The sequence below is a fragment of the Symsagittifera roscoffensis genome, chromosome 3 (genome assembly GCF_963678635.1).
Source record: "Symsagittifera roscoffensis chromosome 3, txSymRosc1.1, whole genome shotgun sequence".
Taxonomy (NCBI): Eukaryota; Metazoa; Xenacoelomorpha; order Acoela; family Convolutidae; genus Symsagittifera; species Symsagittifera roscoffensis.
This window is the reverse complement of record NC_087064.1, coordinates 472,089-490,731: the sequence shown is the minus strand read 5'-3', so window position 1 is coordinate 490,731 and position 18,643 is coordinate 472,089. Positions and strand designations below refer to the sequence as shown.

The 18,643-nt window shown below is 42.0% G+C and overlaps 2 protein-coding genes across 2 annotated transcripts; both read left to right on the top strand.

Annotated features, from left to right (window-relative positions):
* Positions 1-3,134: 3,134 nt before the first annotated feature.
* LOC134842960 (uncharacterized) lies at positions 3,135-4,049 on the top strand. Its single transcript, XM_063859503.1, has one exon. It carries the CDS (start codon positions 3,135-3,137, stop codon positions 4,047-4,049), a length of 915 nt encoding a protein of 304 aa, XP_063715573.1.
* Positions 4,050-4,971: 922 nt separating this feature from the next.
* LOC134842959 (uncharacterized) lies at positions 4,972-6,462 on the top strand. The gene has a single exon (XM_063859502.1). It carries the CDS (start codon positions 4,972-4,974, stop codon positions 6,460-6,462), a length of 1,491 nt encoding a protein of 496 aa, XP_063715572.1.
* The last annotated feature ends 12,181 nt before the right edge of the window (positions 6,463-18,643 follow it).

The window sequence follows — 18,643 nt, the reverse complement described above, 5'->3', positions numbered from 1 at the left end:
ATAAACCTCCGAAGGCTATCGCGAACATTCGCTACTATTTGACCTGCGTGTTATTGAGTTGTTTTTACTGTGTCACTTGAGTGATGATGAGTGGTGCAACCGAATAATCGAACATTCGTGCAACGATAAACCTCCGAAGGCTCTCGCGAACATTTGCTACTATTTGACCTGCGTGTTATTGAGTTGTTTTTTCTGTGTCACTTGACAGTGATGATGAGTGGTGCAACCGAATAATCGAACATTCGTGCAACGATAAACCTCCGAAGGCTCTCGCGAACATTCGCTACTATTTGACCTGCGTGTTATTGAGTTGTTTTTACTGTGTCACTTGAGTGATGATGAGTGGTGCAACCGAATAATCGAACATTCGTGCAACGATAAACCTCCGAAGGCTCTCGCGAACATTCGCTACTATTTGACCTGCGTGTTATTGAGTTGTTTTTACTGTGTCACTTGAGTGATGATGAGTGGTGCAACCGAATAATCGAACATTCGTGCAACGATAAAGCTCCGAAGGCTCTCGCGAACATTCGCTACTATTTGACCTGTGTGTTATTGAGTTGTTTTTACTGTGTCACTTGAGTGATGATGAGTGGTTCAACCGAATAATCGAACATTCGTGCAACGATAAACCTCCGAAGGCTCTCGCGAACATTTGCTACTATTTGACCTGCGTGTTATTGAGTTGTTTTTTCTGTGTCACTTGACAGTGATGATGAGTGGTGCAACCGAATAATCGAACATTCGTGCAACGATAAACCTCCGAAGGCTCTCGCGAACATTTGCTACTATTTGACCTGCGTGTTATTGAGTTGTTTTTTTTCTGTGTCACTTGACAGTGATGATGAGTGGCGCAACCGAGTAATCGAACATTCGTGCAACGATAAACCTCCGAAGGCTCTCGCGAACATTTGCTACTATTTGACCTGCGTGTTATTGAGTTGTTTTTTCTGTGTCACTCGACAGTGATGATGAGTGGTGCAACCGAATAATCGAACATTCGTGCAACGATAAACCTCCGAAGGCTCTCGCGAACATTTGCTTCTATTTGACCTGCGTGTTATTGAGTTGTTTTTTCTGTGTCACTTGACAGTGATGATGAGTGGTGCAACCGAATAATCGAACATTCGTGCAACGATAAACCTCCGAAGGCTCTCGCGAACATTCGCTACTATTTGACCTGTGTGTTATTGAGTTGTTTTTACTGTGTCACTTGAGTGATGATGAGTGGTGCAACCGAATAATCGAACATTCGTGCAACGATAAACCTCCGAAGGCTCTCGCGAACATTTGCTACTATTTGACCTGCGTGTTATTGAGTTGTTTTTTCTGTGTCACTTGACAGTGATGATGAGTGGTGCAACCGAATAATCGAACATTCGTGCAACGATAAACCTCCGAAGGCTCTCGCGAACATTCGCTACTATTTGACCTGTGTGTTATTGAGTTGTTTTTACTGTGTCACTTGAGTGATGATGAGTGGTGCAACCGAATAATCGAACATTCGTGCAACGATAAACCTCCGAAGGCTCTCGCGAACATTTGCTACTATTTGACCTGCGTGTTATTGAGTTGTTTTTTCTGTGTCACTTGACAGTGATGATGAGTGGTGCAACCGAATAATCGAACATTCGTGCAACGATAAACCTCCGAAGGCTATCGCGAACATTCGCTACTATTTGACCTGCGTGTTATTGAGTTGTTTTTACTGTGTCACTTGAGTGATGATGAGTGGTGCAACCGAATAATCGAACATTCGTGCAACGATAAACCTCCGAAGGCTCTCGCGAACATTTGCTACTATTTGACCTGCGTGTTATTGAGTTGTTTTTTCTGTGTCACTTGACAGTGATGATGAGTGGTGCAACCGAATAATCGAACATTCGTGCAACGATAAACCTCCGAAGGCTCTCGCGAACATTCGCTACTATTTGACCTGCGTGTTATTGAGTTGTTTTTACTGTGTCACTTGAGTGATGATGAGTGGTGCAACCGAATAATCGAACATTCGTGCAACGATAAACCTCCGAAGGCTCTCGCGAACATTCGCTACTATTTGACCTGCGTGTTATTGAGTTGTTTTTACTGTGTCACTTGAGTGATGATGAGTGGTGCAACCGAATAATCGAACATTCGTGCAACGATAAAGCTCCGAAGGCTCTCGCGAACATTCGCTACTATTTGACCTGTGTGTTATTGAGTTGTTTTTACTGTGTCACTTGAGTGATGATGAGTGGTTCAACCGAATAATCGAACATTCGTGCAACGATAAACCTCCGAAGGCTCTCGCGAACATTTGCTACTATTTGACCTGCGTGTTATTGAGTTGTTTTTTCTGTGTCACTTGACAGTGATGATGAGTGGTGCAACCGAATAATCGAACATTCGTGCAACGATAAACCTCCGAAGGCTCTCGCGAACATTCGCTACTATTTGACCTGTGTGTTATTGAGTTGTTTTTACTGTGTCACTTGAGTGATGATGAGTGGTGCAACCGAATAATCGAACATTCGTGCAACGATAAACCTCCGAAGGCTCTCGCGAACATTTGCTACTATTTGACCTGCGTGTTATTGAGTTGTTTTTTTTCTGTGTCACTTGACAGTGATGATGAGTGGCGCAACCGAATAATCGAACATTCGTGCAACGATAAACCTCCGAAGGCTCTCGCGAACATTTGCTACTAATTGACCTGCGTGTTTTTGAGTTGTTTTTACTGTGTCACTTGAGTGATGATAAGTTGTGCAATCGAATAATCGAACATTCGTGCAACGATAAACCTCCGAAGGCTCTCGCGAGTTTTCCTTATTTAACCTGCGTGTTATTGAGCTGTTTTTACTGGCTCACATGAGAGTGATGATGAGTGGTGCATGTTGAAGCCTAAAAAAGACATCTCAGCTTTCTACTTGAACTAAATCTACGATTGAACTGATTTACTTATTTAAAACTGCATTTAACAAAAATCAATTGACTTCTATCTATAACTCATGAAATAATTTACACTCTTTGCGAATCACCAGTTTTATTCAGTCGGATTGGTGATTTTTCCTTTCCCAACTTCTGCTGCACAACATTTTTGGTGCAACGCGACTAACGAACGAACCAAAGATTAGAAACAAAGAGGAAAGTTAAAAATGTCATCACCTGCTAGTGACATGAGCAACGTGACGCTCACTCTTCGTGCTTTGAAGCGATCAAGAAGTGCTAACATCGGTGTCATTACCCGATCGGAAAATGCCGTCTCAGCAATCTTCAACAAAGAGGCATCTGCTCTAACCTACAAGGAAGTTGGAACTCTCAAGGCCAATCTCACGATGTGCGAACGAAAGAAAACGAAACTGGAAGAGCTTAATCAGCAAATTTCAAATGTTCTAAACGATGATGAAGATGCACTTGCAGTTGAATTGGAAGAAGCTGAGAAAATCTACCTTCACTTAGATAGTTTGATGGAAATGATCACAACTATGTTAGATGACCGAGGAAATTTTTCAACTGAATCGGTCAAAGATGACGACAGCGCAAGCGGAACAGGATCCTACGAATACACTTCCCAACGTGGTGCTGGCCGAAACCAAGATACTTGCCTGAAGTTGCCGAAACTGAATTCGCCAACATTTAGCGGAAGGTATGATCAATGGCTACCTTTCTTAGATTCCTTTGATGGAGCAGTTCACTCAAATGCATCGCTGTCTGATGTTCAGAAACTGCAATACCTAAAGGGTGCCCTCAAGGATGAACCGTTTCGTTTGCTATCCCACTTGCCTACTACAAACGCGAACTACTCAGTCGCAAGGGAACTTCTAAAGGATCGATATGCTGATGTCAAGATGATCTCACACGCTCAATTGGAAGCAATTTTTGAATTCACTCCAATGAAGCATGAGTCATCCGCTGCAATACGTCGCTTGATTAATACCTACACGGAAAACACGATGGCACTGACAGGACTTGGACTAAAAATTGATCAATGCGATTTGATCTGGGTTCACGTTTTGGCCAAGAAATTAGATCCTGAAACTAGAAGACAATGGGAACTTTCCTGCGCGTGAAGTGACGTGCCAAAAATCAAACAGATGAAGAAGTTCTTGGAGGAACGATCTCGCGCCCTAGAAGCTACGAAGAACCTCCAGTTCAATTCATAGAAAAAATCATCAAGGAAGTTCAGACCAACCTGGAAACTCTAAGAAAGATGACAAGGTACAGACATACCACACAAATTCTCTTAAGACGATCATCTCCCCATGCTTCAGTGGTGATCACCGCGTGTATCAATGCTTAAAATTTCAGGAAATGTCTATTTCCAATAGAAGACAAGAAGCCAAATCAAAGCGATTATGCTTCAATTGCCTGTCCCTTGGACACCAAAATCATGAGTGCAAGTCGAAGTCAACGTGCCAAACCAGTCGAAAGGGTCATCACTCGTTACTTCACATCCCTTCAGACCCAAACAAGCAACCGGGACCTGAAAATAAGTTTGCGGGTCACGGGGGTACTACCGGTGCCACTACCATACCGGGAACTGTACTAATTGAGGTGAAAACTGCAAATGGCGGTTATCACAATTGTCGAGCCTTACTGGACAGCGAATCTGAATGAAGTTTCGTTACAACCAGCTGTGCTAACCGACTCAAGCTACCAATCAAGAAATTAACTCTTCAACTAACTCGAGTTGGCGGAGGAGCAAAAACTGTGAAATCTGGTTCTGTCAATCTGGAAACAAAGGATTCTAAGAATCAATCTCTACATATTGAAGCCTTCACTCTTCAAAAACTTCCTGGCTACCTGCCCAAAAAACGGGTGAATATACCGAACAGTTTGGTTATCACACGTCTTAAGCTCTCGGACCCAGACTTTGATAAACCAAAGGAAATCGATATAATCCTAGGCTGTGATGTCTACAACGACATTGTTGGCTGCGAAAATATTAAGCTTACAGACAAGCTTTATGCACGTGACACTCTATTTAGTTGGATGATTAGCGGCAGAACACCCGGTCCTCCAAGAACCTTCTTCAAGTCATTTCATGTGTCAATTGACGATAGTCCAAGGAAATTTTGGGAACTAGAAGAAATTCCTGATTTCAAAAAGACAACAACAGAAGAAGATCGATGTGAATCTCACTTTAAGGAAACAACCATACTACAAAATGGACGATTCACTGTGCAGCTGCCTTTCAAGCCCAATAGTCAACTTGGCGACAGTTTAGCACAAGCAAAAGGCAGATTCAATTATTTCGAGCGACGACTGGAACAGAATCCAGATTTAAAAGATCGCTATACCGCATTCATAGACGAATTTCTCGATATGGGGCATATGGAGTACATACCGCCTGGAGAAATCGAAAAGCCAGTTGATAGCGTATATTATCTGCCACATCACTGCGTTTTCAAGGAAGATTCTACTACCACAAAGCTACGTGTAGTTTTCGACGGATCTGCAACAACATCAACCGGAAAATCACTCAACGACACTTTGATGGTTGGTCGCACGGTACAAGACGACCTCTACTCGATAATCATGTGCTTCAGGTTCTACCCAATTGCTTTATCAGCAGATATCGCAAAAATGTACCGACAAGTTGCTCTAGAGGACAAATCGAAGGATTTCCATCGCATACTTTGGAGATCAAATAAATCGGATGAAATCAAGCATCTCAGGATGACACGTGTTACATATGGAATAGCTTCGTCAGCTTGTCACTCAACAAGATGCCTCAATGAAATAGCAGATCAATCTAAGAACCCAATGATCAAAGAAAGTCTCAAAAATTGTTTCTATGTAGACGACTTTCTTGGTGGCGCTAATGATAAGCATGAAGCAGAAAGACTCATCTCTGATTTATGCGAAGAGCTGAACTCTCATGAATTCCCTCTACGAAAATGGACTTCAAGCAAAGCTAAAATAATTGAAGGATTGCCAGAACATCTCCGCGAAAAATCGGATGTGCTGGAACTTTTTCCTGACGAATACCAAATCAAGGCGCTAGGAGTCAGTTGGAAGCCCAATAAGGACATCTTTTGTTTTTCAACTGCCTTATCAGAGCTGAAACTGCTTACAAAGAGGACTCTTCTGTCCACAATTTCAAAATTGTTTGATCCGATGGGATCGCTAGCTCCATTCATCATCAATTTCAAATGTCTCATGCAACAGCTATGGGTCCAAGGTTTTGATTGGGATTCTGAAGTCGATCAGAAAACCAGGGAAAATTGGTATGAGCTCACCGGAACTTTGCCTCAACTACTGGAACTACAGATACCAAGATCTATGAGCTCACATCCAATAAAGGAGGTTCAACTTCACGTATTCTGTGATGCTTCCGAAAAAGCATATGCAGCCGCAATCTATACAAGAATTACCAATGATGATGGCAAAACTTTTGCGTATCTACTGACCTCCAAAACAAAGGTTGCTCCGGTCAAAGCAATCTCTGTTCCCAAATTAGAGCTCTGCGGTGCAAGTTAAGCTACCAAACTTCTTAAATCAGTTCATTCAATTTTGAGGAAAACAAATCTCAAGATAACTTCACACGCCTGGACTGATTCAACAATTGTCTTGCAATGGCTTGCTCAACTTCCAAGAACGTGGAACACTTTTGTTGCAAACAGAGTTTCACAAATACAAGAGACCCTACCCAGAAGTGATTGGAAACACGTGCCAACAGCAGTAAATCCAGCTGATTTAGCCTCTCGTGGTGTATTAGCTGACACATTAATATCTTCCTCACTCTGGTGGAATGGACCAGATTGGCTGACCAAGGATGAAAGGCACTGGCCCAACCTACTACCATCTCTAGTTGAAGCACCTGAAAAACGAACCGTCAAAGCCAAGACTAATGCAGAAAGTGAACAAATTCGAACTGTTCTCGCAAATCATGCTCAAAACGAAGAAATGACGGATGGAATTTTTCGTTTAAAGGACTACAACACTTGGAACAAGACAGTACGCATCGCATGCTATGTACTATCATTTGTTCAACATCTTAAGCATAGAATATCGACAAACTATCGGAAGCGGCTCAGATTTAAGCGGACATCTGATGTACAACTTGAAGAAGATTGTCTTAGTCCTAAAAATAGAATCATGGCAAAAATGCTAATTCTTCGTTTAGACCAAGAAATACACTTCAAATCAGAGCTAAATTGTCTGAAGGTGAAAAGGGAGCTGAGTAAAACATCGAAACTACTCAATCTTAGTCCGTTTTTCGACAAGGATTACGATCTACTAAGAGTTGGAGGCAGACTTTCACAATCGAACTACCCAACAGACAAGAAGTTTCCAATACTCGTTTTGAAAAAATCTGATTCAGTATCCCTACGCAAATTTCATGAAGATACTCTTCATGGCGGGGGGCAATTAGTACTGAACACAATGAGAGAGGAAATTTGGATAATCGGAGGCCGTGATCTAGTTCGACAGTTCATTAGAAGATGCATGAGATATGTCCGATTTAGTCAGCAACCTACTTCTCAATTCATGGCTGATCTTCCTACAGAAAGAATAACACCCGCAAAACCATTTGCTCAATGTGGAATAGATTTTGCTGTCCCTTTCAAATTAAGGAAGCAGGGGTCTCAAAAATTTATGTTGCCGTCTTTGTTTGTCTCGCGACAAAAGCTATTCATTTGGAAATGGTTACTGGTCTAACCAAAGAAGCATGCATCCTTTCATTGAAACGATTTACTGCAGGCCGTGGCAAACCTGAGAAGATCTTAAGTGACAATGGAAGCGCTTTTATCGGGGCTCGAAATGATCTGATCAAAATCAAGGAACTGCTCGACAAAAAATGGAACGGACAAATCAGTTGTTAGTTTCGTCAATAGCCAAGGAACTGAATGGGTCAACATCCCTCCTCGTGCTCCTCACTTTGGAGGACTCTGGGAAGCAGCTGTGAAAAGAATGAAGAGACATATGCGAAAAGTTATAGGACTGCAACGTCTCAGTTTTGAAGAATTTCTTACAATGTCTTAAACTCACGACCATTGTATCCAATGTCAAGTGATCCTAACGACCCAACTCCGCTGACACCCGCTCATTTTCTGATAGGGGAATCATTGCTAACTCTTCCTTCTGCTGACATCCAACTTTCAACCAATGTACGATATCGACTATTACAGAATATGATCAAGGATTTCTGGAAAGTTTGGAAAAGGGATTACCTCATAACGCTAAAAATACGGAAAAAAATGGTTCACGGATGGCCCAGAATTTAAAGTTGGCAACCTAGTCCTACTTGCCGAAGACAATGAACGACCGCTAGAATGGAAAACTGGACGAATCATAGAAGTTTATCCTGGAAATGACTCAATTGTTCGAGTGGTAAAAGTGAAGACCACAACTGGTGAATAAATATGCCCAGTCGCGAAGCTGCGGAAGCTACCAGTATAACAACCAAGTCATATCCAATGTGCAGTTCATTTAAAACAAGAACTTTAGTGCTATAAATCGAAAAATATCAAAAATGTTCAGTTTTCAAATTTCAAGTGGTAGTACCCCCATGACCCTTTTGAAAGTAGGAACTTAAATTACCCCCTATGCAATACTTTATGGTCTGAATCGTTCATATTGACCACTTTCATGTAAATTCCCAATTTTGTAAATTCCCAGCATTAAAAATTCGTATGAGGTTATACACTCATGACCCAAAATGTAATTATTGTCTGAAAACAGCTAGGACAAACTTTCGCTCATGACTCGTACCGTTGATACTTCACTTGTATACTCCTTACTTATGGTGCAGTCACATATAGTTGATTTATTGAATAATTGTTTACATATTTACTGTTGAACAGTCATTCGCTGTCATGCGATTCGCTGTCATCTGGTCCTCTTCGCTTATTGACCCTGCAGTGTTGCTGGCAGCGCTTCCACGCAGATGCTACCAAGGAAAGTCGAGTTTGCATCTCCGCATAGTACATGCAGCAGACCCTCTCTTCGTCGCAGAGAGTCAGAACTGCATGGCACCACGCATATGGAAGATACAAACTTTTCCCCTTCTCAAGAACACCATAGCGGACCAGTTTCTTCTGCTGAGAACCAAGGTTCCTCAGATACTTAGCAGCATCAGTGAACCCCATCTCCGAATCATTGCTACCAGCCAGTGCACAATGACCCTTCTACGCTGAGGTCACTAATACGTTTAAGACCTCTAAGTTGCTTCTAAAACAAAAACAATTGATGCACACCCGCTATACTCTACTACTATGATACAATGGAATAAATGCTACTCACAGTCTCAGCTTTCGGAAACCGCAGAACTGCCCTATCCACGATTGCAGCTTCCTTCCTTGAAGACTGGATCTCATCCAACGACTTTACAGGAATCGGAGTGAAACCCAGATCTCCTCTGGTCACTGCATCGAAGAAACCCTGCAGGTCCTCCCGGTCGACAGCGCCCCGCCTACTGGACCTTCGCACCTCGCCATGTGGAGGCAGACGTGGTGCTCTACCCGACTCCGCCCTACTCTTCCTCTCCTTCGTCTCATACACTGTAAATGGGTAGTCATATCCAGACATAATAACGATCTGAAAATTGAAGACACTTCAAGTGAGGCGGAATGTTGAAGCCTAAAAAAAAGACATCTCAGCTTTCTACTTGAACTAATTCTACGATTGAACTGATTTACTTATTTAAAACCGCATTTAACTAAGATCAATTGAATTCTATCTATAACTCATGAAATAAATTACTTTCTTTGCGAATCACTAGTTTTATTCAGTCGGATTGGTGATTTTTTGTTTCCCAACTTTTGCTGCACAACAGTGCAACCGAATAATCGAACATTCTTTTGACGATAAACCTCCGAAGGATCTCGCTAACACTCGCTACTATTTGACCTGCATGTTGTTGAGTTGTTTTTACTGGGTCAAATGAGAGTGATGATGAGTGATGCAATCGAATATTCCAACATTTGTTCGACGATAAACCTCCGAAGGCTCTTGCGAACATTTGCTACTATTTGACCTGCGTGTTATTGAGTTGTTTTTTTTTCTGTGTCACTTGACAGTGATGATGAGTGGTGCAACCGATTAATGGAACATTCGATCAATGATAAACTTCCGGAGGCTCCCGTGAACATTCCTTATTTGACATGCGTGTTTTTGAGCTGTTTTTACTGGGTCACATGAGAGTGATGATAAGTCGTGCAACCAAATATTCGAACTTTCGTTCGACGATAAACCTCCGAAGGCTCTCGCGAACATTCGCAATCAATTGACAGGCGTGTAATTGAGTTGTTTTTACTGGGTCACATGAGAATGATGATGGGTGGTGCAATCGAATATTCCAAGTTTCGTTCGACGATAAACCTCCGAAGGCTCTCGCGAACATTTACTATTAATTGACCTGCGTGTTTTTGAGTTGTTTTTACTGTGTCACTTGAGTGATGATGAGTGGTGCAATTGTTAATCGAACATTCGTGCAACGATAAACCTCCGAAGGCTCTCGCGAACATTCGCAATCATTTGACAGGCGTGTTATTGAGTTGTTTTTGCTGAGTCACATCAGTGTTGATGAGTGGTGCAACTGAATATTCCAACTATCGTTCGACGATAAATTTCCGAATGCTCTCGCACTAGAACATTCGCTACTCTTTGACCTGCTTGTTTTTGAGTTGTTTTTACTGGGTCACTTGAGTGATGATGAGTGGTGCAACCGAATAATCGAACTTTCGTGCAACGATAAACCTCCGAAGGCTCTCGCGAGTTTTCTTTATTTGACCTGCGTGTTATTGAGCTTTTTTTACTGGTTCACATGAGAGTGATGATGAGTGGTGCAACTGAATAATCGAACATTCATTTGACGATAAACCTCCGAAGGCTCTCGCTAACACTCGCTACTATTTGACCTGCATGTTGTTGAGTTGTTTTTACTGGGTCAAATGAGAGTGATGATGAGTGATGCAATCGAATATTCCAACATTCGTTTGACGATAAACCTCCGAAGGCTCTCGCGAACATTTGCTACTAATTGACCTGCGTGTTTTTGAGTTGTTTTTACTGTGTCACTTGAGTGATGATGAGTGGTGCAACCGAATAATCGAACTTTCGTGCAACGATAAACCTCCGAAGGCTCTCGCGAGTTTTTTTTATTTGACCTGCGTGTTATTGAGCGGTTTTTACTGGTTCACATGAGAGTGATGATGAGTGGTGCAACCGAATAATCGAACATTCATTTGACGATAAACCTCCGAAGGCTCTCGCTAACACTCGCTACTATTTGACCTGCATGTTGTTGAGTTGTTTTTACTGGGTCAAATGAGAGTGATGATGAGTGATGCAATCGAATATTCCAACATCTGTTCGACGATAAACCTCCGAAGGCTCTTGCGAACTTTTGCTACTATTTGACCTGCGTGTTATTGAGTTGTTTTTTTTTTCTGTGTCACTTGACAGTGATGATGAGTGGTGCAACCGATTAATGGAACATTCGATCAATGATAAACTTCCGGAGGCTCCCGTGAACATTCCTTATTTGACATGCGTGTTTTTGAGCTGTTTTTACTGGGTCACATGAGAGTGATGATAAGTCGTGCAACCAAATATTCGAACTTTCGTTCGACGATAAACCTCCGAAGGCTCTCGCGAACATTCGCAATCATTTGACAGGCGTGTTATTGAGTTGTTTTTACTGGGTCACATGAGAATGATGATGGGTGGTGCAATCGAATATTCCAAGTTTCGTTCGACGATAAACCTCCGAAGGCTCTCGCGAACATTTACTATTAATTGACCTGCGTGTTTTTGAGTTGTTTTTACTGTGTCACTTGAGTGATGATGAGTGGTGCAATTGTTAATCGAACATTCGTGCAACGATAAACCTCCAAAGGCTCTCGCGAGTTTTTCTTATATAACCTGCGTGTTATTGAGCTGTTTTTACTGGCTCACAAGAGAGTGATGATGCAACCGAATAATCGAACGTTCTTTTGACGATAAACCTCCGAAGGCTCTCGCTAGCACTCGCTACTATTTGACCTGCATGTTGTTGAGTTGTTTTTACTGGGTCAAATGAGAGTGACGATGAGTGATGCAATCGAATATTCCAACATTTGTTCGACGATAAACCTCCGAAGGCTCTCGCGAACTTTTGCTACTATTTGACCTGCGTGTTATTGAGGTTCTTTTTTCTGTGTCACTTAACAGTGATGATGAGTGGTGCAACCGACTAATGGAACATTCGTTCAATGATAAACTTCCGGAGGCTCCCGTGAACATTCTTTATTTGACATGCGTGTTTTTGAGCTGTTTTTACTGGGTCACATGAGAGTGTTGATAAGTCGTGCAACCAAATATTCGAAATTTCGTTCGACGATAAACCTCCGAAGGCTCTCGCGAACATTCGCAATCATTTGACAGGCGTGTTATTGAGTTGTTTTTGCTGAGTCACATCAGTGTTGATGAGTGGTGCAACTGAATATTCCAACTTTCGTTCGACGATAAATTTCCGAATGCTCTCGCACTAGAACATTCGCTACTCTTTGACCTGCTTGTTTTTGAGTTGTTTTTACTGGGTCACTTGAGTGATGATGAGTGGTGCAACCGAATAATCGAACTTTCGTGCAACGATAAACCTCCGAAGGCTCTCGAGAGTTTTCTTTATTTGACCTGCGTGTTATTGAGCGGTTTTTACTGGTTCACATGAGAGTGATGATGAGTGGTGCAACCGAATAATCGAACATTCATTTGACGATAAACCTCCGAAGGCTCTCGCTAACACTCGCTACTATTTGACCTGCATGTTGTTGAGTTGTTTTTACTGGGTCAAATGAGAGTGATGATGAGTGATGCAATCGAATATTCCAACATTCGTTTGACGATAAACCTCCGAAGGCTCTCGCGAACATTTGCTACTAATTGACCTGCGTGTTTTTGAGTTGTTTTTACTGTGTCACTTCAGTGATGATGAGTGGTGCAACCGAATAATCGAACTTTCGTGCAACGAAAAACCTCCAAAAGCTCTCGCGAGTTTTCTTTATTTGACCTGCGTGTTATTGAGCTGTTTTTACTGGCTCACATGAGAGTGATGATGAGTGGTGCAACCGAATAATCGGACATTCTTTTGACGATAAACCTCCGAAGGCTCTCGCTAACACTCGCTACTATTTGACCTGCATGTTATTGTTGTTTTTACTGGGTCAAATGAGAGTGATGATGAGTGATGCAATCGAATATTCCACGATGCAATCGAATATTTGTTCGACGATAAACCTCCGAAGGCTCTCGCGAACTTTTGCTACTATTTGACCTGCGTGTTATTGAGTTTCTTTTTTCTGTGTCACTTAACAGTGATGAGTGGTGCAACCGACTAATGGAACATTCGTTCAATAATAAACTTCCGGAGGCTCCCGTGAACATTCCTTATTTGACATGCGTGTTTTTGAGCTGCTTTTACTGGGTCACATGAGAGTGTTGATAAGTCGTGCAACTAAATATTCGAACTTTCGTTCGACGATAAACCTCCGAAGGCTCTCGCGAACATTCGCAATCATTTGACAGGCGTGTTATTGAGTTGTTTTTACTGAGTCACATCAGTGTTGATGAGTGGTGCAACTGAATATTCCAACTTTCGTTCGACGATAAATTTCCGAACGCTCTCGCACTGGAATATTCGATATTCTTTGACCTGCTTGTTTTTGAGTTGTTTTTACTGGGTCACTTGAGTGATGATGAGTGGTGCAACCGAATAATCGAACTTTCGTGCAACGATAAACCTCCGAAGGCTCTCGCGAGTTTTCTTTATTTGACTTGCGTGTTATTGAGCTGTTTTTACTGGCTCACATGAGAGTGATGATGAGTGGTGCAACCGAATAATCGAACATTCATTTGACGATAAACCTCCGAAGGCTCTCGCTAACACTCGCTACTCTTTGACCTGCATGTTGTTGAGTTGTTTTTACTGGGTCAAATGAGAGTGATGATGAGTGATGCTATCGAATATTCCAACATTCGTTTGACGATAAACCTCCGAAGGCTCTCGCAAACATTCGCTACTATTTGACCTGCGTGTTATTGAGTTGTTTTTACTGTGTCACTTGAGTGATGATGAGTGGTGCAACCGAATAATCGAACATTCGTGCAACGATAAACCTCCGAAGGCTCTCGCGAACATTCGCTACTATTTGACCTGCGTGTTATTGAGTTGTTTTTACTGTGTCACTTGAGTGATGATGACTGGTGCAGCCGAATAATCGAACTTTCGTGCAACGATAAACCTCCAAAGGCTCTCGCGAGTTTTCTTTTTTTGACCTGCGTGTTATTGAGCTGTTTTTACTGGCTCACATGAGAGTGATGATGAGTGGTGCAACCGAATAATCGAACATTCTTTTGACGATAAACCTCCGAAGGCTCTCGCTAACACTCGCTACTATTTGACCTGCATGTTGTTGAGTTGTTTTTACTGGGTCAAATGAGAGTGATGATGAGTGATGCAGTCGAATATTCCAACATTTGTTCGTCGATAAACCTCCGAAAGCTCTCGCGAACTTTTGCTACTATTTGACCTGCGTGTTATTGAGTTTCTTTTTTCTGTGTCACTTAACAGTGATGATGAGTGGTGCAACCGACTAATGGAACATTCGTTCAATGATAAACTTCCGGAGGCTCCCGTGAACATTCCTTATTTGACATGCGTGTTTTTGAGCTGTTTTTACTGGGTCACATGAGAGTGTTGATAAGTCGTGCAACCAAATATTCGAACTTTCGTTCGACGATAAACCTCCGACGGCTCTCGCGAACATTCGCAATCATTTGACAGGCGTGTTATTGAGTTGTTTTTACTGAGTCACATCAGTGTTGATGAGTGGTGCAACTGAATATTCCAACTTTTGGTCGACGATAAATTTCCGAACGCTCTCGCACTAGAACATTCGCTACTCTTGACCTGCTTGTTTTTGAGTTGTTTTTACTGGGTCACTTGAGTGATGATGAGTGGTGCAACCGAATAATTGAACTTTCGTGCCACGATAAACCTCCGAAGGCTCTCGCGTGTTTTCTTTTATTTGACCTGCGTGTTATTGAGCTGTTTTTACTGGCTCACATGAGAGTGATGATGAGTGGTGCAACCGAATAATCGAACATTCATTTGATGATAAACCTCCGAAGGCTCTCGCTAACACTCGCTACTATTTGACCTGCATGTTGTTGAGTTGTTTTTACTGTGTCAAATGAGAGTGATGATGAGTGATGCAATCGAATATTCCAACATTCGTTTGACGATAAACCTCCGAAGGCTCTCGCGAACATTTGCTACTAATTGACCTGCGTGTTTTTGAGTTGTTTTTACTGTTTCACTTGAGTGATGATGAGTGGTGCAACCGAATAATCGAACTTTCGTGCAACGATAAACCTCCAAAGGCTCTCGCGAGTTTTCTTTATTTGACCTGCGTGTTATTGAGCTGTTTTTACTGGCTCACATGAGAGTGATGATGAGTGGTGCAACCGAATAATCGAACATTCATTTTACGATAAACCTCCGAAGGCTCTCGCTAACACTCGCTACTATTTGACCTGCATGTTGTTGAGTTGTTTTTACTGGGTCAAATGAGAGTGATGATGAGTGATGCAATCGAATATTCCAACATTTGTTCGACGATAAACCTCCAAAGGCTCTCGCGAACATTTGCTACTATTTGACCTGCGTGTTATTCAATTGTTTTTTTTCTGTGTCACTTGACAGTGATGATGAGTGATGCAACCGAATAATGGAACATTCGTTCAATGATAAACTCTCGTGAACATTCCCTATTTGACATGCGTGTTTTTGAGCTGTTTTTACTGGGTCACATGAGAGTGATGATAAGTCGTGCAACCAATTGTTCGAACTTTCGTTCGACGATAAACCTCCGAAGGCTCTCGCGAACATTCGCTATCATTTGACAGGCGTGTTATTGAGTTGTTTTTACTGAGTCACATCAGTGATGATGAGTGGTGCAACCGAATGTTCCAACTGTCGTTCGACGATAAATTTCCGAACGCTCTCGCACTAGAACATTCGCTACTCTTTGACCTGCGTGTTTTTGAGTTGTTTTTACTGGGTCACATGAGAGTGATGATGAGTGATGCAACCGAGTCTTCCAATATTCGTTCGACGATAATCTTCTGAAGTTTCTCGCACTAGAGCATTCGCTAATATTTGACCTCCGTTATTATTCAAGACTTACTACTTCGATGCAAAAAGTTTTCTGAGTGCCTCGTCTGAGCGTTTTTTTTCCAGAAGTGCTGGAAACGTTGTTACCAAGAAAAGGACAACACTTACTGGAGATCGTGTAATAATGCAAAATATTCAGCTTGAAAATTGGAAAATTTTCAATTAAATATTGATTTAAGTTTTATTCTCCAGAATACAGAAAAATCCAATGAAACATCGAACGTTCGAAAAAGGTTCGAATGTTGCTGACGAACATTCGAAGGCTATTTTGGAACGAATTTTGCACCACTAGTGATGATTATAGCTACATAATGGGACCTGATATAAGCTCATTGCTCCAGTTAGCGTTCATTGCCAGGCTTTCACCTTTAAGTCTAGAGTCAGTCGAGTCGTGGCCAGGGCTGTCATGTTATTAACAAGGTGTTATTAACAGACCTATATTTAACATGTTAATAACACCTATTGGTACCATTGTTTTTAACACATGATGTACTAACAGCATGCGTCATACACTAACAAATATTTATTTCAGATTGTGTCATGCCGCGGCAGAAGAAAGACGTGTGGTACAGCTTCAAAGAGATTATCGTTGGCGGCGTTAAACGGGCCAAATGCAAGACCTGCGGTTTTGAGGTTGTGAACAATGCGGCACGCATGGAGAAGCACATGAGGGATTGCCGGAATGTGGACGATGACGATGACATCCAGGAGCAATCCACATCTTCTGCCACTACAACATCATCTGCTCCGCCGGCTCCAAAGAAGAGACAGACAGCTCTCAATGTCATCTCCACTAATCCCACGAGGCAGCATGAGAGCGATATCCTTGTGACTCGATATTTCATCGCAACCAACACTCCGTTTAATGCCGCGTCAAACAAGCATTCGGGGTTACGTTGGACAATTTGCAGAAAAATTCTTGCACTTTGTCGGAAACATTCAAGCTCTGGAAAAATGTTGCCGGACAAGCACCAATTCAGTATGCAAGTGCCGTCGCTAAGCGAGTTCAGCAGGCCATTCTACCCGTCGTCCTAGCGGCTAATTTGCTCGATCACAAGTATGCCGGAGAGGACCAGAATCCGGATGAAACAAGACAAGCCATCGACTACATCCGTGAAACGGCTGGTGAAAATATCATGCCGGAGCTCACAAATTACATGGCAAAAGTTCCTCCCTATAACGAATACCTTTTTGCTGAGGGTTACAAAAAGGTCGAGAGTGAAGCTTGGTGGAGAAGTGGACTTCGACTGGGATTCTCGAAAGAATTGGTCGACTATGCATCGAGACTGGCCAATGCTATCTCCTCCAGTGCAGGATTGGAGCGGTGTTTCTCAACTCTCGGACTCACTTATGGAAAACTCCGAAGTTCTTTGGGCGTCGAGAAGGCTGGAAAGCTGGCTTTTCTCTTTAAACAACTCAATGAGTGATTTTAAAACTCAATTTTGTTTTTAACGTGTTTTTTTCATATAATTAACATGTTAACATGTTAAAAACGTTTTAGTTAACAATATGACAGCCCTGGTCGTGGCGCAAATTTTAATTGAAAACAAAACAAGAGTGGTAAGATCATTATCATTAATTTTTCTCTCTTGTCCTTATTAAGTTCTGAAGACTACTGCGTGCTATGCAAATTGATATCTCCTAAAATAGTCCTCATATTCTAGATGTTTGACGGAAGGCGTTTTGGGTTGGGTGGATCGCAGCTGGTGTATGTGAGATGGATGTATTCTCCATCAACATTAATGAAGCTGTTTTAGTGTTTAATTCAAATAGTATTGTGTTCAATGTCGGCGTCATTAGTAGGGGAATTATTAAGTTTTCATACCTAATTTAATTGCTTGCGATGAAGGCAATTCGTCGTCCTTTGTCTCTTGGAAATCGGATCTGGGCATTTACCTGAAATTCAAGAGGATTTCAAATTTGGTCTGATTCATTTTGCAGGGTTTCTTCCAAGGATAATAATTCTATGGAGTGGTGAATTATGTAATGTGTTATGTTGTCTAATTTAGTGTCGTGTTCCGTTTGCATATATTTGTAGGATATTGAAGTCCGCAGATTTGGGTTCCATTAGAGGTTGGCTGGTTCGATGTTCACTTGTTGACTCCAGTTTTGATTTGATTTGGCAGTTGTGTGTGTGTGAGTGTCAGTGTGAGTGTGAGTGTGAGTGTGAGGTGCACCCAACCACCGAGATGGCATCCGATACTAGTCGCTGTTGAGATTCTTGATGCAAATATTGTCGCATATTGTCCTTTTATGGTTGGGTTGTATTCGTCTTTGCATTAAGAGGCATTATAGACAGATCCCTGGCGCTAAGATGATGCGGAACAGTGAGGGCTCCATTAAAAAGCCTCGTCTTGATTGAAGAAACATGTTGGGCCTATGGTTGTTGGTTGGGCCTCGTGGTTCTTTTGCAGAGAGTTGTGTTGTCTTTGGTCAAAGCATTTAACAATCAATAAATTTGCTCAGCTTGTTTTGATTGAATTTATTTTTATTGTGGAGAAA